Source organism: Clinocottus analis, unplaced genomic scaffold (assembly GCF_023055335.1).
Source record: "Clinocottus analis isolate CAN_PGR_092001 unplaced genomic scaffold, fCliAna1.0.p SCAF_8, whole genome shotgun sequence".
Lineage (NCBI taxonomy): Eukaryota > Metazoa > Chordata > Actinopteri > Perciformes > Cottidae > Clinocottus > Clinocottus analis.
Genome location: NW_027176240.1, coordinates 1,873,382 through 1,894,703, shown reverse-complemented (window position 1 = coordinate 1,894,703; position 21,322 = coordinate 1,873,382). Strand labels below are relative to the sequence as shown.

At 42.0% G+C, this 21,322-nt stretch overlaps 2 protein-coding genes and 1 long non-coding RNA gene across 3 annotated transcripts; 1 reads left to right on the top strand and 2 right to left on the bottom strand.

Annotated features, from left to right (window-relative positions):
- The first annotated feature begins 878 nt into the window (after window positions 1-878).
- LOC137780076 (solute carrier family 22 member 7-like) lies at window positions 879-7,780 on the top strand. The gene is made up of 10 exons (XM_068568410.1): window positions 879-1,259; window positions 1,770-1,873; window positions 2,073-2,227; window positions 3,290-3,458; window positions 4,047-4,164; window positions 4,453-4,556; window positions 4,677-4,891; window positions 5,029-5,137; window positions 6,285-6,491; window positions 7,459-7,780. Exons 1-10 carry the CDS (start codon window positions 879-881, stop codon window positions 7,538-7,540), a joined length of 1,644 nt encoding a protein of 547 aa, XP_068424511.1. The 3' UTR covers window positions 7,541-7,780.
- On the bottom strand, window positions 3,160-4,625 carry LOC137780077 (uncharacterized). The gene is made up of 2 exons (XR_011077104.1): window positions 4,498-4,625; window positions 3,160-3,452 (listed from the first exon to the last, which is right to left on the bottom strand). It is a non-coding gene; the product is annotated as an uncharacterized lncRNA (long non-coding RNA).
- A 4,934-nt stretch (window positions 7,781-12,714) lies between the features above and the next one.
- si:ch211-132e22.4 (uncharacterized) lies at window positions 12,715-14,056 on the bottom strand. The gene is made up of 2 exons (XM_068567960.1): window positions 13,854-14,056; window positions 12,715-13,430 (listed from the first exon to the last, which is right to left on the bottom strand). The coding sequence occupies exons 1-2, from the start codon at window positions 14,026-14,028 to the stop codon at window positions 12,715-12,717; spliced, it is 891 nt and encodes a 296-aa protein (XP_068424061.1). The 5' UTR covers window positions 14,029-14,056.
- Window positions 14,057-21,322: the final 7,266 nt, after the last annotated feature.

Sequence of the window (21,322 nt, the reverse complement as noted above, 5' to 3'; positions counted from 1 at the left end):
GGAATCATAATTATTCATGTGAAACAGAGTTCACAAAGAGAAAGGCGACGTCTAAACAGGTACACGTTTAAGTAAGCAGGAGGCAAAAGGTCCAAGAAAATAACAAAAACCAAACCTGAATAACCATAAAAGAGCTTTTTGTATTTTCTTACCTTTTGACAGATGTATGTTTTTTGTTGTAGAAATATTTAAATGAAATATCAAGTATAATAAAAGAGCAAATGGAATAGAAAACAAACAAAATCAGGGGGGACATAAAAGGATGATGTCACTTAAAAGCAATTCTACACAAATAAGTGATTTAAATGAAGTTACCGACTCTGCGAGCTTTATCTCCTCAGGTATGTCGTTCTTTTGATTTAAGCCTCGACTTTGGAGCTTAAATCAAAGGATGTGAGGATGCCATTCAACAATGTAGCTCGGGGCTTTTAAAAAAGTGATCAGGTAAATCTACAAAATTAATTCTGATGCCGTCTGTGAAAGAAAATACATGACGACTCATCAACATACTCAAAAGGCAACGCCTCATAACAGTTAACACCAAAAGCAAGCGTTCCTGTCTCCTACTGCTTCCTTAGCGCTTGTGCAAATAAGACAACGACGTCATTTCGTGACTTTTAGAGCAGCCAATAGCGACTTTCAACTTTGCTGAGGTGATGTCAACAAGTGAATCGTCAGGCAGGTAGACGTGGATATACTTGTACAGAGTGTTGCAAGCCAGCAGCAGCAGCGCAGAACTAATGGCGCATGAATTCTTCGCAGATGTACACGCAGGCGAGTAATTGCATTGATTAGTGATCCAAACAGTTGATGCTCGTCTTGTTTTACTTCTGTACTCATCAAGTGATTCCGAATGTGTCTTTTTAGGCTCGGTGAAGATGAAGTTTGAGAGTATCCTGGAGGAAATCGGCGGTTTTGGACCTTTCCAATTCGCCATCATCGTCCTGCTGTGCGCGCCTCGCATCGTCCTGCCCTGCCACTACTTGCTGAACAACTTCATCGGCGCGCTGCCGCCGCACCGCTGCGACGTCAGCGCGCTGGTCGACGGAGGACTCTTTGGAAATTTGACTCTGGAGCAGAGGCTGACCGTCAGCATCCCCGTGCGAGAAGACGGAGCGCTGAAGTCCTGCGAGATGTTCGCCGTGCCTCAGTTTCAGCTCCTGGACAACGGCTCCAGCGCCGCCGACCTGCCGACCGTCAAGTGTCAGAGTGGATGGGTTTACGACAACTCCACCTTCACCTCCACCCTGGCAACAGAGGTATCGTTTCATCATTTTATCGTTTCAGTGAGCCAAAAGCTTTCAAACAGCAGATATTGTTGGCGTTTTCCCGCCAAAAAACAGCCATGAGGCTTCATTGCATGACAATCCAATCCAGTCTATCCATGCGTTACTTTTTAATATAGATGTATTAACAGCAACCAGTTGCGCGATGACACTATACAAACAATTGATTAGAGTCTTGGAAATGTCAAAGATTAGCAACAAAATTGATTTGCTGCTATCCCAGAATGCATAGTTTCATACTGCAATGACAGTAAGTTTAAAAAAAAAAGGTTTTTATGGAAGTCAATGAGGCATTTTTTGGCCACGAAGGCGTCCAGAGGGAGAATTTATGACACTACATGAAAAATACTAATGCAATCAAATCATTTTGTTGCTAATCTTTGACATTTCCAAGACTCCAATCACCACCAAAACCATACATACAATCTGTCCCCCCCCCGATAGATGATCTCACAACCTTTTCTCTGTGATCTGCTCTTCCAGTGGGACCTTGTCTGCGATAGAAAAAGCCTGACGCAAACCACAGGCACGATCTTCTTCATCGGAGTGATGATAGGGGCCGTTACCTTCGGATTCCTCAGTGATAAGTATGTGAACCAAAAGTGGGTCTCTAACATATCTATATCTACTTTCATTGGATGGGCTGTGCACACGGGAGAAGGTTGTCTTCTGCTTAAGTTTAGGCACTACATTCTTAGTGGTTGAAAGCCCTGATGGCAATATTTTCCCGTGTGCGTCACCAGCGTTATCATCTTGAATCTACTTCCCATTCTTTTTTTCTCGCAGGTTCGGCAGAAGGAACACTCTCCTGGCCTCGTACGTCATGGCCATGGGGTTCGGCTTCGCCAGCGCGTTCGCGAACTCCTACGCTTTGTTTGCGGTGCTCAGATTTCTCACCGGGTTCGGAGTGACGGGAATCGGCGTCAACTCCCTTGTTCTCGGTGAGCTAGCATGAGTTCAGCTCTACGGCTTTGGAGGAGGATGCGATGTGATGTTTCGTGTTCACAGCTGTTTTTTTCTGGCGAATGTTCAACCACAGACAAATTAAATCAACTCAGAATCGGCTTTTCTGGCCACGTACTATGAAAGACACAGTTTTTAACTGGCAGCCATTAACAAGTAACTTACTATGAAACAAAAACACATAAACAACTAGCAGTTAAATCACAGTAAATAACTGGCAGCCAATGACAAGTAACTTACTATGAAACAAAAACACAGTAAACAACTAGGAGCTACATCACAGTAAATAACTGGCAGCCATTGACAAGTAACTTAGTATAAAGCAAAAACACAGTAAACAATTAGGAGCTAAAGCACAGTAAATAACTGGTAGCCAATGACAAGTAACTTACTATGAAACAAAAACACAGTAAACAATTAGGAGCTAAATCTTAATAAATAACTGGCAGCCATTGACAAGTAACTTACTCTGAAACAAAAACACATAAACAACTAGCAGTTAAATCACAGTAAATAACTGGTAGCCAATGACAAGTAACTTACTATGAAACAAAAACACAGTAAACAACTAGGCGCTAAATCACAGTAAATAACTGGCAGTCATTGACAAGTAACTTACTATGAAACATACACACAGTAAACAACTAGGAGCTAAATCACAGTAAATAACTGGCAGCCATTGACAAGTAACTTACTATGAAACAAAAACACAGTAAACAACTAAGAGCTAAATCACAGTAAATAACTGGCAGCCATTGACAAGTAACTTACTATGAAACAAAAACACAGTAAACAACTAGGCGCTAAATCACAGTAAATAACTGTAGACCTTTTAGCCTTTTTTTACAGTGTAATTTGACAAAGGTTTCACTTAAAAAGACATTAAAGAAGAAAACAGTAGTCCAGATAGTGCAGGTGGAGGTGTCTGATTAATTGTTCATCCGAGTGACGGCCAGTGGGAAGAATCAACGAAAAACAGCATTTTCATTGAATTATCATGATTAATACTAATTCATTATGCCACATTCTTCGCCTTGCAGGCATCGAGTGGGTCGACCCGAGTCACAGGTCGTTCATCGGAGTGATCGGCAGCCTGTCCTGGTCTGTCGGCAACATGCTGCTGGCCGGGTTGGCCTTCCTGGTGACCGACTGGTCGACACTGATCATGATCGTCACCGCTCCGCTGGGCTTAGCCATCTTGACCTGGCGGCGAGTAAAACGCATGCTTATGTTGTAGTTTCCTTCCAAATGAACAGTGAAAAATGCATATTTCACCATGTGTCAAGTATCACTGAATAAAGCAGGTTTGCTTGCTGGATACCTTGAACTGAAAATGGACATTTAGACAATGGTTTTTGTTGAAAAAGACAATCCCATTCACTGACACTCTCCAAAATCCATTTTTTAACTGAACGACACAGTTTTTTGACTGAAACTCCTTCCTAACAGGACAAGACTTTGTTTTATTGTGATTTTTGTTGCATATTACAATTCTTTAGGTCCTCATCTTTCCAAAAAGGTGTCTTATTGACGCTCCAGGAGGCTTTTTTGGGGAATCTGGCTCATATCATGCTGGATGTTCATAGTTACGATCAAAATATCTTTTAAAAGTGTTTTTTTTGCAGATATAATTTTTTGCCCCAAGACTTTGCTGAACAAATACACACAATAAACACAAGTAATGGAATTAATTACAACTCAAACACAGAGGAAAAGAAGTCTGGAGACAAAATTGGTTCCACAGTTTTCAACGGGTTAAACATTTTTCTTTTTTAAGTATTTTCATTATAATTGCAGGTGGATTCCTGAATCTGCCCGCTGGCTTTTGGCCCATGGGAGAGTGAAAGAGGCTCAGTTTTACCTTGACAAATGTGCCACTTTCAACAAAAGACAGAAAGTGTCAATCAAACTAGAGGTAAGTTTGAGCTTAATGTTTCATGGTTTAATGGCTTTTATAGGGTATTATGTGTATTTATATAGTGTTTTACAAGAATAAATAAATAGTTCTGATGAATTATGTTTCTGAAAGTTCAGTTGACGCTGACGTCGTGATACAGATCAAGAAAGTATCTTCCAAAGTAACTGAAGACAAAGCGTTGCAGTGTTTCCAGTGTTTCAGTTTGTATATATGTGCATGTAAGAATTGCTTGACCAGAAAATGTGAACCTATACCCTCTAACATTTCCTCTCTGCTTCTCTCCAGACACTCACCACCAACATAGAAACTCAAGACAAAAGCTACACATACCTTCACCTGATCAAGACCCCGAAGATGAGAAAAATAACTCTACTGACGGGGGTTGTGTGGTGGGTAAAAGTGAATTTCTTGTTTGTATTACTAATTGTAGATATAGATGTACTGAAGGAGGCCCCCATGCAGCTGTAGAAACATAATGACTTGTTGTTGCTTGTTATTTGATGATGCAGGTTTGGAGTTGCCTTGACGTATTATGGAATCAGCTTGAACATCAGTGGATTTGGTTTGAACATTTACCTCACCCACTTCATCTACTCCGCCATTGAAGTCCCCGCGAAGCTGGTGATCTATTCCTTTCTCAACATCTTTGGACGGAAGAAGTGCCAAGCGGGCACGCTGTTGCTGACCGGCGTCTGCATAGCCGTCAACATATTTTTACCAAAAGGTCTTTACTCATCCTTTTTACATTTGACGGAAATGACACACTCACCAATCTGCGTTACTGTGAACCGGCATGAGCAGCGTCCGTCTCATGTTTTACACGCTTATTCACACTTATCTTGTACTTATGCTGCACCGCAGGTCTGTGGCACGCTCGCGCCGGAGTCGCCATCCTCGGAAAAGGCTTGTCCGAAGCTGCCTTCACGACCCTCTTCCTCTACACGACAGAGCTTTACGCCACAGTAGTCAGGTTGGTTACTGTCATACAGCTGCATCGCCTTGTTGCATTGACAAGGCCTTCTCGTTTCTGCTCGTCATCATTCACATGATTGTGTTTTATCCTCACGTCATGTCAGTAGGAAGTTGAAGCTGCAGTTTAAAATGCACGGATGTCCAAAAGGTCACCACTTGTTATAATAAGCATGAATTCTTGAGTTAGGGGGCAAAAATACTGATGTGATGTTTGACCATCAAATTCTCATCGGTTCATCCTGCAGTCCAAATTTGGAGAAATTCCTTCCTGGTGTCAATGTCAAATAACACATCAACAGAAATTGGGAAAGACATGCTCACAGTGACCTTGACTTTTGACCTTCGGCCATCAGTTAATCCTTTCATGCAAGTCGACCTCTGTTACGAAATTTGTTGATACTCAGTCGAGACTTTCCCGAGATACGATGAGAAAGGAACGGCCTCAAACAGATGTTGTAAAAGAGGTGTGTCTTTCCATTACGTTAACCTCTGTAATTTAATATTCAGGTAAAAGGAATTCCAACCATTCTTTTGTTTTATTTAGATCGTCCTTTCATTGGTAGAAGAACTTTTTTTTTTTATGAAAAAAGTTAACCTGTTCAAAACTGTGGAACCAATTTTGTCTCCAAAACCTCTTTTCCTCTGTGTTTGAGTCGTCGTAGGAACCCCAAATTAATTCCAATACTTGTGTTTATTGTTTTTATTTGTTCAGCAAAGTCTTAGGAAAAAAAATGTATATCTGCAAAAAAAAAATCACTTTTAAAAGATACTTTGATTGTAACTATGAACATCCAGCATGATATAAGCCAGATTCCCCCCAAAAAGCCTCCTGGAGCGTCAATAAGACACCTTTTTGGAAAGATTAGGACCTAAAGAATCAGAATCTGCAACATAAATCACAATAAAACAAAGTATTGGTCTGTTAGGAAGGAGTTTCAGTCAAAAAACTATGTCGTTTGGTTCAAAAATGGAAAAAATATGACGTATTTTATGCCAAAAGATTATCTGAATGGGGCATGCTGGGACTTAAAATGGACGAGGGAGGATTTTCATGCACGGTTTCCAAAAGGTTAAACACGTCTTGGCTGCAGAGATGACATGAATGTGGAGGACTCATTTGAAAGTGGTGTCTTCTGTCCCTCCAGACAAAACGGTTTGGGCTACACCAGCTTCATGAGCCGCCTGGGCGTGTCCGTGGCGCCGCTCATCCTGCTGCTGGAGGACGTCTGGTCCGTTCTCCCCCAGATCATCATCTGCTCCGCGGCCGTCGTCGCCGGCCTGGCGGCTCTGCTGCTGCCGGAGACGCTGAACGTGAAGCTGCCGGAGACCATCGAGGACATCGAGAGGCCGAGGTGCGTGAACGGATACGCGGACGCTGAAAATGTTTCAGGAGGAAGTCTTGAGAAGAGAGCGAGACACAGCAACGGCCTCTGAACGACGTTTTCATTCTGATGTTCAAACTGAAAATCAAAGAGCATCCAGACTTTTTTCTTATAACACAGCATTCCTATAGTCAACTTGGCATTTTCTCTGGATTAAGCATAATAACAATCATAATCATGGTAATAATAATAATAATCCTATGTAAAATACAACTATATATATATATATATATATATATATATATATATATATATATATATATATATATATATATATATATATATATACTATACAATAAAAAAGATCATATTTATTTTATATATATATATATAGTAGAAAAAGATAATATTTATAAATACATATTATAATTTATATTAATATAGTATATATATATATAATAAATATTATCAAATAAATATTATATTTTTTTGATATAGCATATATAAATATATACTATATCAAAAAATATTATATATATATATATATATATATATATATATATATATATATATAGTTATCATACTTTAAAAAATGTAAAGCCTCCACCTATATAATATATTCAATCTTTACAAAATGGCGGCAAACCAAAAGACCATACTGTGAAGGCATTGAACACAACCAAACCAAACAAATAGCCAAAAAGAACCGTAGAAAACAAACAAATATATCAAATACACAAACAAAATCATGGAAACAAAAGCATAGTAGATCATTAAAAAGACATAAAAGGACGACGTCACCTCAAAGCAACTCTATAAAAAGTGGTTTAAAAGAAGTTATGGATTCTGCCGGTATTAAATGTTTCTGTCAGAAAGCTTGTCTCCGGGTTGGATGTGTGTCATTGCGTTAGCTTGCGAGTCGTACCTCGGCTCAGACGAGCGTGTCATCAACAGAAACACTCGACTCACTGCTGTGTTTGTTTTTCTTTCATTTCAGAGGAAACAAGGTCTCCTCCTCCTCCGAGGAGCCTCCAGCTCTCTTCCTGGAAATACAGAGCACAGCTGACGTGGAACAGTGAAGCCACGATCTGAACGAGGACTTTGTTTCATGTGCACACACTTCATACGGAGACCTGCTTTTCCTTTACGATCCTGTGCAGCACCTTTTGTCATTTGGATGCAAAAGGGGGCGGGGCTAAGCCCCCATGTCCGTTAAGTGTGTATGGATGTGCACTTCCTAGGAAGTAGTGGATACAGTAGCACCGCTAATGCTCTGAATCCCTCACATGTCACCTTTATTATTATATTTATTGGAAATATTTGAGAGTTGTATTGATTTTTTTATTTATCAAGATACATGTAAGACTGTGAGTTACAAAAGGTCAAAATAATATTTTCGATTTCATGTTTGTTGCATATGCCTACTACTCATTGTATGAATTATATGAATCCTTCTGGTCACATGACAGAGAGAAATACTTGCTGTTTGTAGAGGAAAGACAGATAAACTAGCTTTCATATCTGCGTCACTCCCAAATCCAATCAATCAACTTTTGAGTTGTTTAGTTGTTTATGATTATGAGCAGATGGGAATAATAAGATTCTGATCAGCATTCACAACTATTTTGTTGCCTTTGTAGTTTTTACATGCGTGATATTTATCGCACATTTGGACACTATCACTGAGATAAAGATGAACTAGTTCAGTGTAACATACGTATGGAAGCCCATTTCCGCCTCAAAAAAAGTCATAATTATGACAACAAAAAACTATGATGCACAAAAAAGTCATAATTATGACAACAACAAAAAAGGTCATAATTATGACAACAAAAAAAGTCATAATTATCACAACAAAAAATAAGTCATGACTATAACAACAAAAAACTATGATGCACAAAAAAGGTCATAATTATGACAACAACAAAAAAGGTCATAATTATGACACAAAAAAGTTGCACAAAAAATGACACAAAACACTTATAATTATGACAACAACAAAAAGTCATAAATATGACAACAAAAAAAGTCCTAATTATGACACAAAAAAAACTTTGCACAAAAAAATGACACAAAACAGTTATAATTATGACAACAAAAAGTCATAATTATGACAACAACAAAAAGTCATAATTATCACAACAAAAAATAAGTCATGACTATAACAACAAAAAACTATGATGCACAAAAAAGTCATAATTATGACAACAACAAAAAAGGTCATAATTATGACAACAAAAAAAGTCATAATTATCACAACAAAAAATAAGTCATGACTATAACAACAAAAAACTATGATGCACAAAAAAGGTCATAATTATGACAACAACAAAAAAGGTCATAATTATGACACAAAAAAGTTGCACAAAAAATGACACAAAACAGTTATAATTATGACAACAACAAAAAGTCATAATTATGACAACAAAAAAAGTCCTAATTATGACACACAAAAAAACTTTGCACAAAAAAATGACACAAAACAGTTATAATTATGACAACAAAAAGTCATAATTATGACAACAACAAAAAGTCATAATTATCACAACAAAAAATAAGTCATGACTATAACAACAAAAAACTATGATGCACAAAAAAGGTCATAATTATGACAACAACAAAAAAGGTCATAATTATGACACAAAAAAGTTGCACAAAAAATGACACAAAACACTTATAATTATGACAACAACAAAAAGTCATAAATATGACAACAAAAAAGTCCTAATTATGACACAAAAAAAAATTTGCACAAAAAAATGACACAAAACAGTCATAATTATGACAACAAAAAGTCATAATTATGACAACAACAAAAAAAGTCATAATTATGACACAAAAAAACTTTGATGCACAAAAAAAAAAAACATAATTATAACAACAACAAAAAAGTCATAAATATGACTTTTTTTGTGTGGCGGAAATGGGCTTCCATACATGTACCAGTCAATAGAAACAGGCCTAACGACGCCCCTGGTAGGATGCAATCAGAGCGCGATTTTTTTTGCTCGCCATTTTCTCTGTTTCCTGCTTCAAGTGTGTGGAGAGAAGCCATTTCCTGTGGGCTAACAGATCTCTATTGTGAGGAGGCACCGGGCCAGCCGTGAGGAGTCACACTTTAACTGTCATGTGAACTCTTCCACGCAGGCTGCTGTTGTTATTATTACGCCACAGCCTCGGCTTTCTGCATGAAAGGTACGCACACAGGATGAGGGGAAATGAGCTCAGTGTGAGTTCCCATTATCCGTGTTGAAGGAACGGCCGGTGTTCAAGGTCACACGCCGACACCATTGTTGTATCCTCAGCGTACAAGTTTGGTAGACGCAAGCCAAAGACAATCCATTAGGCTATAGGCTGACACGCCTTACACACACACACACACACACACACACACACACTGAGGCTAATCTCGTTAACAACAAGGCCACTCGCACAACACCACGCGACATCTACTTATGCCCAGCAGCAGAATGCGCACGGCACACTCGCCCCTCACACACTTGTGTGTGTGTGTCCCTGTAAACTAAGTTATTATCTTACGCATTTATCATATGTCAGTTTCTAATCAGTCGCGGCGTCCTGAGTCTATGCATCCTTGACCCGGGGGTCACCGTGATTGGTTCGGGTATTCAATGGCAATATCTGAGGAAATACCACACTTACATAGGTTTTTTTATCCACAAATGCTTTAAATAGTGAACACTGGTAGACGTGGGGAGATTTTTAAAGACATTTTTTAGTGACATTAGCAAGTGACAAAGCATTTCTTCCAGAAACTCACCAAAAATCAGCTGTTGATTGAGGCCTTCGGGGGGTCTGAGGTGTCAATCGACCCTTGAAGCCTCTTTATTCCGTCATATTTCAGCTTTATTGTCATGACGCACACACACAAGCACACAATTGGTTGTAAATGAACAATATTTTGCCTCGATTGCCGTCTCTACCAATCGTTTTTTCTCAGATCTTTACTGACGGACACGGCCTCACCGCCGGTCCTGATTACATTAAAATAAGCAGATTTTAGCGACCTCGCATCGACTTCCCCTGACTGCGACCTCACTGTGGGTCTTATCCTATTTGAGTGTGTTCAAATAAAATGCGTGTGGCATGAGTTAAACGAACAAATATTCATTTAAACCCACAAAGTCTTGAAGAAATATGTTTTAATCACATGTTTGGATTCGACAGTACAAGATATTAGTAAAATAAATCATCTTCATGGTCTTCAGAGGCTTTGTTTTTATGATGCAAAGCCCCTGTGTAACAATAATCCTCCATTAACCTGAGACGTACCACTCCGTACAACCTTTTCATTCAGCTTTCTTCTTTAAGTTAACACAACTCAACCCTATAATTTGGTTCGTGGAGATAGAAAGCACCTTCATGGATGGCTAACTGTATTTATACTGACTCGCTTGCAGGACCCCCTCCCACCCCTTTGAGCTCCAAAAGAAACGCTCATTGGATCATGTAACATAATGACACCGCCCATTTTGAAGTTTATCACAAGTTGCCGCACATATTGGTTTCGCGAGTGAACACAACTACGATTGTGAGATCCTGAAAAGGCCCCGTTGTGTTACCAGAAGTTATGTAAGCGGTCATTCAGGCAGGCAACTCGTTCAGGCAGCGCACTGGCTCATTTACGCATCACAATACACGGCTCATAAAGCAGCGCAAAAAAAGGATGACATGTTTTTGTAGGCCAACCCCCCCCGAAGGTTTCACTGGACCCTTTGACAAAAAAAAAGCCGATGGGATTCTCTTTTCCCACGATAGTTTTTTTTTTGTGTGCAAATATTGCAGAAAATAAGTTCTGTGGCAAACACAAGTTTGGTTGTTTGGTACAGCTCTGGTCACATGAGCGCCAGAGTGCACAACGAGGCTGTGAAGTGATGTCATTTTGTAGTTTTATGGAGTCAATTGTTAGCGCTTGTGGGTTTTTTAGGACACAAATTCACCAGAGGGGGTATTTACTGACATGTTATTGATCAAAACACAAAAATCTCTTTAGCTTTTGTTAACCACAGACCTTATTTCAGGCATTTAACTAAAAATCTATTTAAAAAAAACTCATCGCTTTGACACCAGGGAACTGGAAGGGTAAACATGTTAATCACTTACAGATTTTGGGACTCAGTGGGCTGAGTAGACGCCATCTTGGGGATGGTATTAACTTCTTACTACACATCCATGGATCACACCAAAGGTGTTTGCAGCCGAAGCTGTGCACCACCCGCAACCACCCGCTTCCTTACCTGCTAAGCTTTTGCTAAATGTAATGTTTTAAGACTCTTCCCCTGCTCTCTAACTTGGTCGTCGATGCTTCAGATCCCGGCTGGATAAGGCTTCACTGCACTTAGACCCAAGCTAAGTGAACGGTTAACCTGGGGCTAAGAAAGCCTTCCACGCCGGCGGACCCAAAGTGGGCTAAACCCAGCTTTACCCTTTGGCTCGCTGGCACTGCTCTGGAGGATTAGCCTCCAGTTTATCCAGTGAAATTCAACTAAAGACGGCGCTAAAAGCTAATCTGGCCGGCCAGATGGTTTGTTACACAGAACCAGCTGAGAAGCCGTCGTGGCAAAAAAAAACTGTTTTTGGGAGAAAAAGCCGGATACTTTTTGGAAAAATCGTACCGGGGCAGACGATTGGATGGACCCACCTGTCAATCAAATGTTTGGAGAATAGTCGGGAAACATCTTCACCACAGAGTTCAGTGTTGTTCTTCGCAACGAAAATATTCTCTGACGTAACATTATAATATTGCATCATCTAAATAAGGGATGTCAAACATATGGTGGGCCGGATCCGGCTCACCAGGGGGTCGAGTCCAGCCCGGATTAAACTAGCAGAGCGGGGTTTGTACCATCAATCCTTCGATTGAGAGGCGGGAAGCACTGAGCCACGCTCGCGATTTCTTCTAGTTTAATGTTGAAAGACTTTAAAATAGAGTTTATCATCCAAAAACCTTCACCAATGATTGAAATATTGTCGTTATTTATGCATTATTATGCTGTGATTTTACTGGTCCGGCCCACTTGAGCAGCATGTGGTCCCTTCACTTAAATGAGTTTGACACCCCTGATCTCAGTGATCCTCTTTCGGAGGGTGTCACCGCCTCTCCCCGCAGCTGCCATCACTCGAAACCCGACATTTAGATCTTCTTGTGACATATATACAAATCCGACAGTGGCATGTGTCGTCCCAAACTGGACCGACGGAAAATTCTCTTTTGAGAACTGTATGTCCTCCTTCAAAGCCTCGTCTCCACGCTCTCGGACACCGTGTGCACGGCGGGTGTCGTGTTCTCCCTCCGGCTTCGGTTTCGGCAGCAAGGCAGCGCCTGCAGCACCTCTTTGAACCCTTTGGTCATGAATATGTAGAGGAAGGGGTCCACCAGGGGGCTGAGGTAAAGCAGCAGGTGAGACACCAGCGCCAGGTAGGCCACCGCGTCCTCATCAAAAGCCAGCGCCTCCAGGAGGATGCTGAGGATGAAAGGCACGTAGAGGAGGGTGTAGTTGGCCCAGATGGCGCCGATCCCCCACACCGCCCTCCTCCTCTCCGGGGTGCTCGGGTTGGATCGGCAGCAGATCAGCGCCCTCCAGGAATCCGCGGCGAAGAAGAGGAGGAAGGGGAAGGGGGCGAGCAGGGACACGGCGAACCAGAGGTTGTACCCCAGCATGACCAGGGCCAAGACGGCGAACGGGGTGGCCCACGATATCAAGGTCACGGCCGGGGAACGCCTGACGCTGCCGCAGCAGCCCAGGCAGTGCGGGTAGGCCACCACGAGATGGCGCTCCTGAGCTATGAACAGCATGAGGGTGACGTTGGTGACCACGCCGAAGTAGAAGATGAAGTCGGTGGGGTTGGAGGCCAGCTTTTGCCCAGACACCATGCCGGGGCGGCTGAAGAAGCTGATGATGTCCGAGATCAGGAGGAGCATGACGTGCATGGGGATTTTGCTGTCGCCTGGATCAAAGAAACAGAAACGATCAATACCGATATGACTTTCCTTCGCGTGTGCGTCTTCCTTCATGCGCTTGCGTCCGGTCGAATTAATAACTGGAGCGCTTATTTCCGAAGGCCTCCCTCTTTATTTGTGTGTCGCTTTCCAAAAGTCTAAATGTACTGCTGCTGATTAGTACCGCAATTATTGTTGGACCCGCTGTATCTGTGCACTGCTGCTATTATTATCAATGATAAGCTCATTAGCAGTGCTGCTACTGGGACTGAAGCTCACACTGAAGGGTTTAAAAAAGTTGAATTACAGCTAAATCGAGAAGAAGTATCAAGACAAACCCAACTGGGAATGTCATTTTGCGACACCTCTTGTGTGTAGGAGGCGGTAACACAGTTTGTGTACACATAAAGGCATTGAGAGGGCGCACAAACCTTTGGACAGATTCTTGAGGGTGTAAATAGCCAGTCCGATGGCGGGCAGCCCGACGGTCAGCGTCAACCAGCCAATCACTTGCGCCGCTTGGTCGACAGTGGCGTTGCCAGTGAGGTTGCCAGTGACATTGACGCGGACGGGGACAGTTGTTGTCACCGTGTTGCCGTCGGCCATGAGAGGCCACGCGGCGGCTATTTCGGTGTTCAGCTGCTGAGATTAGCGTTGATATGCAGAGGGTCGCTCGGCGGATGCTGCGGACGCAGCGAGTCGACGAAGTCAGTCGAGTTTCAGTCGACAACACAAAGAGGCAAAACTCAGGCCTTTTGGGAAGAACAAAGTAAATACTGTTAGAGTTGTTTATGACTTTTTCCTTTTCAAACAAAGACGGCCGAGTCCAGTGAAGACGTTACGATGCATCGTCAGGTACAAACATATTGAATAAAAAAAGAAATCATCCCAAAATGTGTGAGTCACAATTTGTTGTCAATATAGCAAACAGCAGCTTTCAGTAAAAAACACACACAAAAAAACAGCTCAATACACTGATGAGCTTCAAGGAGAGAGCACAGAAGTGATGTATCCAGAAGTACTTATTTTATACTTATTCTGCAGCGGTTGTTTGAGTTTTCTTTTTTTTTTTACACTGTGAATATGTCTTTTGTTTTGTTTGTAGCATGACTGTGACGCAGCGTCAGCGTTTGACCACTAGGGGGGTCGAGACACGTGCAAACAAGCTTACAGAGCCGCTGCCCTGATATGTTATCATGTTACCGAGTTATTATGGTGAACATGTGAGCAGACAGCTGTTTATTTAGACGTGTATCTGTGAGGTTTGTGTCCACCTGACTGACGTTAATCAAACGCTCACCTTCCTCTTTTTACTGCTGGTGTTTGGACTTTTTTAGCTCCTAAATGTTCCACTTTCTTCTTCACCAGGAAGTCCTTAAGTGTGTCTGTTGGATGCTTGTTGCCGGGCAGCTGCAGGGTTGACGAGAGCGATTAGATTGCAGCGTGCAGTAAGTGTGCCATCATAACTAAACGCTGAGCCAATACAGAGAGGTGAGAGTTCTTCACAGTCGGTATCAGCACGACTACACGTTTATGTTGCTATCCAAACATTATTGCGGGTTTAATATGCTTTTAAACACGATGTAGAGCTTTGAATATCCATATCCGTTAAAGCCAATTCCTCCATCTTCTGTCTTTGTCTCATAATTGATCTACAAATAAAACTGTGGCATTAATAGTTCGGGTTTCCTGCTCAAGAGACTCATTCGTTTTTTCTTTCAGAGGTCAAAATAAATCTTGTTTCCCCCCCAAAAAATAATCCGACATGTCCACCTTCTGAGGTGAAGGACGGACTCTGAACCACTTCTGGGTAAAGAAATACAACGTCGGAGCGTCGGAAAAGCGCGTTAATCATCCTGAATCATGATCTCACCTGCAATAAACGACGTCATCGTTCATCCACGAGTGCTTTTCGAGATTTAACCGCGGTTATTATTCTCGAATTAGCATTCCAATATCTCAATTCCCGCTGAGAGTCAACTCGTGTGTCTGAGCGTCAGCGTTTCAGTGGTTTGTGTGTGTTTGGGTCGGGCGTTCACGAGCCTCCTTATCTCCGAAAGAGCTCAGCCCGGCTGCTTTGAATGAGGCCTGGATGCGCTGGACTGGTTTCCATGGATCGTCCTGTGTGTTCATGGTAATGCAGCGAGAGGATATTTGCATGAAAAAACAGTTTTCAATGTATCGCTGGCCTTCTTTATGCTAAATGTATTCTTGTCTCGTCTGTGTGGCTCAATAGATCACAAACAGGAGCACTCTGACAATTTTCACCACGACGATCAATTTGAGGAGGACCACTGTGCAACAGTTGCGCGATGATGTCATCTGGGTTAACTCACTTTAATAGAAACGGAGGCGTGGAGTTTGATGGCGGGTGGATCTAATAAAAGACAGTATTGAGTTCCATTATGGAAAATGAAGGATCCAGCATTTTTATTTTAGCTTGATCCACACTCAGGGAAAAAGGAGTCCTGCAACTTGATGAAGGTGCAAAGCTACATTTATGGATTATTCAATTATAACACAGTTTTAACCCGTAAATTTGTCTCCAGACCTTATTTTCCTTGTGTTTGAGTCGTTGTAGGAACTCGAAATTAATTCCAATACTTGTGTTTATTGTATGTATTTGTTCAGCAAAGTCTTGGGGAAAAAAATGAATATCTGCAAAAAAAAAAAAAATCACTTTTAAAAGATATTTTGATCGTAACTATGAACATCCAGCATGATATGAGCCAGATTCCCCCCAAAAAAGCTTCCTGGAGCGTCAATAAGACACCTTTTTGGAAAGATTAGGACCTAAAGAATCAGAATCTGCAACAAAAATCACAATAAAACAAAGTCTTGTCCTGTTAGGAAGGAGATTCAGTCAAAAAACGGTGTCGTTTGGTTCAAAAATGGAAAAATATGATGTATTTTATGCCAAAAGATTGTCTGAATGGGGCATGCTGGGTCTTAAAATGGGTGCGTGAGGATTTCCGCGCATGGTTTCCAAAAAGGAATAATAAGTGCTAGTAGCATGTTTACATTCATATGCTGTATAGCAGCAACGGCCCTCTGAGGGCTGAACTGTGGGCTCTGCAAATAAATTGAATTGAACAATTTGAAATGAATTCAGTGTGAAATGATTGAGGGTAACGTGCCTCTCCGTCTCCACATGACACCATATGATGTCTTTCCTCGCCTAAATGAAAAAGTAACTGCTGCTATCAGTGGCAAAGTGACATTTTAATTAAAAAGTTTTACATTTTTTACCTCTGAGGGTACAATATGCTGCCAAGGAGCCCTCTATTGCTCTATTGCCCCGTTCCAATCTGCACAAACATCCGCAACAATTTAATTTACACACATTTAATGCATCACTTCCGACTGCAGTTTAATTTTTACGACGGTTCCGGCACCAAATACAAATCATTGCACACCCCTCGTGAAGCAATGCAGAGATTGCATCACCAACATGATATCCATCTCTCCATAATGCACACTACGCTCTCACACTATGCTCTCACACACTCACGCACACACACAAACACACAATGGCCCTGCAGTCCCCTGTCTGTGGATGGAAATGATTCAGATTATAATGATGTATTTATATCTTTAAAATCAGCGTACCACATGTTTTCAGAGGAAGGAAACACATTTGAAAAAAGACCACATCCACTAAACCTGAAACCCTTCACACACTCGTCATGTGAAGGAGACACAAACCAAGTCACCAAAATAAAGTTTAAAAAAAAAAATGGCGGCAGGAAGCGTCTAACCGTCCTTGCTGCCAGGGGTTGTAATCTAAAGTACTTTGTAATCTGAAGAATGTGATACTGAGGCGCGCCACTTGTTGGTAGTAAAAGGTGTTGGCTGCAGTGTGTGACGGTTTTGCCGCGGTGGCCCAGTTACAGAATAATAAACGGCGGCCCCGCGGGCTGGATTTATCGCACGGGGGCTAATAAATTCACAGCTGTTTGTTGTGTTGACAGTGTCGTTCCGTCATACGAGCGTTTCACGGCCACCGGCACGCAAGGAGCGTCCTCGTAATCAACGAAAGACAAACAGACGGTAGCGGGCTATATGCAGTGCTCTTCATTTACACAACCAGCAATGATTCATGACGAATAACACTTAGGGACCAAGTGAAAATACTTCCACTGATGGGATCAAAGGCAGGATGAAAACGACGTGTCAGGTTTACAATTCTGGAGGTAAAGAAGTCTAACTTTGTGTTGGATTATGCCGTGATAGGTGCGATATACGGGATTTAGACGTTAATATAGGAACAAATATGCGATGATATGCTGTCTAAAGATTAAAAAATATATATTCCAGACTGGTTTTATGCAGCCGTAACCAAAACAACAAGTGTGTGATTTGACTTTCCGATCACTAATATTGATTAAAAGGCCAACACGAGTCCGATGTGCCGGTGGAAACCTGGTGTAGTGACTATGACTAATAACTATAAATCACCCAAAGCTGTAAATGTGCTGTGACCGGCCTCCTGCAGCGGTTAGATAAAGTGTGCGGGGTCGTCTGACGTGTCGAGGAAACACAATCAAAGCTTTGTCGTTGTGCTTCCTCACTTCCTGTAGGGGGGGGAGGGGAAAACCCTTAAAAGGTGTTGAGAATCGAGATTGTGAGCATCTCGATTTCCTCTCTCGACGGGCCTCGACATGTCGCCGCCGGTGAGTCAGCTGCTTTCATCTTCGGCTACGATGTCGTGGTTATCAGCCGCGACGAGCCACGTGAGCACAATGCAGAGAGCGAGCTGAGCAGTGTGTGTGTGTGTGTGTTTGGGGAGGGGAGGGGGGCAACTGCACCACAAAAGCACGAGCGACTTGTGAATGAAGCAAGGGCGAGCTCGGACACACACACACAGGGAGAGAGCCACTTCATTCTCTGCTTGCGGGCGTTACTCCATGATATCTTTACAGAGATTTTAGCAGTTTTCTGCGATAATAACGCTCAGAAATGTTAAATACAGCTCTTTAAAAACTCTTTTCAATCCGTATTTACAGATTTTCAGACCTGGTTGCAGTTGGCCTGTGGCCAGCAGCGGGGTTTAGAGATACTGAGTATTGTTTCTGTGGAAAAGGCCCATGGTCAAACAGGGTAATATTAGTCGAGATAACGCCTATCACTGAAGGGCAATTTGGTTATACAGCCAACCACATGAGAAGCAAAAACAAAACATGTACAATGAGTACATTTGAAAGAGTACATTGAGCTCTTTAAGAGGCCAATGGCAGCGGGGTGCGGTGGCATTTGAGAAATTTACAAAGCGGGCAAAATCATGAACAATGGCGAAATGTATAAGCCTCTGTTCGTGCGACCGATTCGGCTGCTCGTGCAGAGAAACGTCGAGGAAGAGGAGCAGACACGAGGGCGGCACAATCTGCCACAAAAGCAAAACCAACACGATTACACTTCCTGTGGACGGGTCACGTGACGCGGACCCCGTCGACATACTGTAGAGAATGAGATCATGTTTAGACAAAAGAGCTTCGCAGAGGTCCGGCACGAAGAGTGCACAGAACGTGGAGTTCTGTCAAGAATGAGCGACACTGCATGAGATACAAGGCCACACTGTAAAAAAAATGGCTGTGAAATCTATAGTTATTTACTGTGATTAAGCTCCTAGTTGTTTACTGTGTTTATGTTTCATAGTAAGTTACTTGTCAATGGCTGACAGTTATTTAGCTCCTAGTTGTTTACTGTGTTTTTGCTTCATAGTAAGTTACTTGTCATTGGCTGCTAGTTATTTACTGTGATTTAGCTCCTAGTTGTTTACTGTTTTTTTGCTTCATAGTAAGTTACTTGTCAATGGCTGCCAGTTATTTACTGTTATTTAGCTCCTAGTTGTTTACTGTTTTTTTGCTTCATAGTAAGTTACTTGTCAATGGCTGTCAGTTATTTACTGTTATTTAGCTCCTAGTTGTTTACTGTGTTTTTGTTTCATTGTAAGTTACTTGTCTATGGCTGCCAGTTATTTACTGTGATTTAGCTCCTAGTTGTTTACTGTGTTTTTGTTTCATTGTAAGTTACTTGTCAGTGGCTGCCAGTTATTTACTGTGATTTAGCTCCTAGTTGTTTACTGTGTTTTTGTTTCATTGTAAGTTACTTGTCTATGGCTGCCAGTTATTTACTGTGATTTAGCTCCTAGTTGTTTACTGTGTTTTTGTTTCATTGTAAGTTACTTGTCAGTGGCTGCCAGTTATTTACTGTGATTTAGCTCCTAGTTGTTTACTGTGTTTTTGTTTCATTGTAAGTTACTTGTCTATGGCTGCCAGTTATTTACTGTTATTTAGCTACTTGTTTACTGCTTTTTTGCTTCATAGTAAGTTACTTGTCAGTGGCTGCCAGTTATTTACTGTTATTTAGCTAGTTGTTTACTGTGTTTTTGTTTCATCGTAAGTTACTTGTCAGTGGCTGCCAGTTATTTACTGTGATTTAGCTCCTAGTTGTTTACTGTCTTTTTGTTTCATTGTAAGTTACTTGTCTATGGCTGCCAGTTATTTACTGTTATTTAGCTCCTAGTTGTTTTTACAGTAAGTTACGTGTCAATGGCTGCCAGTTAATAACTGTGAATTTCACTGTACGTTTCTTACAGTGTGTGCGAGGAGAGGCCTTTACCCTGGATCGGGGCGCCATGGGGAGTCTCCAAAAGGAGCCTAATTAGGGACGAAAGAAAAATGACCCTAGCTGTTTCTTCATTAAAGGTTTAGACAAGTCTACAATAGCAGGAATGCGTCTCTGGGAGAAGGTAAATTGCCCTGGCTGGGGATGTCATGTCCCAAGAATGTTACCTGTTGCTGCACTAACTGTAACTTGGGGAGCTCGGCAATCAAAAGGTCATGATATCGCCACAATGCAGTGCCTGGAGTCAACACAAGGGGTGCTATGCTGCCTCTAAGCGCATAATTGTACAGTAGAGGGCAGGTGACTCACAGCAGTCCTGACAGACGCCAGTAAATGTATATGCAGTGTCAAAAATGTACTGTCTGATGCTGCTAGAGACAGCATGCTACATGGATTTGGACCAATGGGAGGCTCTGGGATGGACTTCTGCATGAACCGCCTCTAAGTCCTGGACAAACCTCCGGAGGCATCAGCAGGAAGCGAGGCAGAGTGTGTGTGGCGCGTCGACATCAACCTACAGAGCGAAAGGCGGACGTTTGAGCGCGTAATGGTTTTCTTGTAAATACCTGTGTGCAGTGATCCTAAATGGATCACCTGTTGCCTTTCCCAATCTGCGACAGTGTACATGTGTGTGTGTGTGTGTGTTTGTGTGTGTGGTTCATGTGATCGGCCTTAGGCTTCGACAAGGGCACAGTGGTGTCTCATGTCTCGAGCCAACTGGAATGGGGATAAGCCGCTGATACACATACAATGGTGCGATAGGGCTATATCAGACCATGGTCATGTTGTTGGGGGGGACGTCAGCATGAAGTCCAACAACTTTACAGGGTTTACGAGGACAAAAACACACGCTCGGCTCTCGCTGAAAGGGAGCTCCGTATCTTTCCGTCCGAGTGAGCGGAACTGTGAATTATTTTTCTTTTTGACGTGAACCCTCGGGCTCCAGATCAGACATATTGTCCACTCGGTTTAGGGCGAGGCAAAGCTTTTGTTGTTACAACTGAGTGTGTGGAACCTGAATCTACAAGGAAAACTATTTAAAATCTCCCGTACTGTCATATACATGGTTTCTGGTAATCTAGAAGGCTCCGGCGGAATATTTTATATACATTATGGCCCCTGCAACTAACTGTAATGCCTGATCCTGTATCAGTTTCAGCTGTTTGTGCATGTTCATGTGTCTGCACTTTTCTTCATTGCATGTGCTGTACATATGTGTATGTGTGTGTGTGTGTGTGTGCGTGTGTGTGTGTTACACAATGCTCTCGGCCAA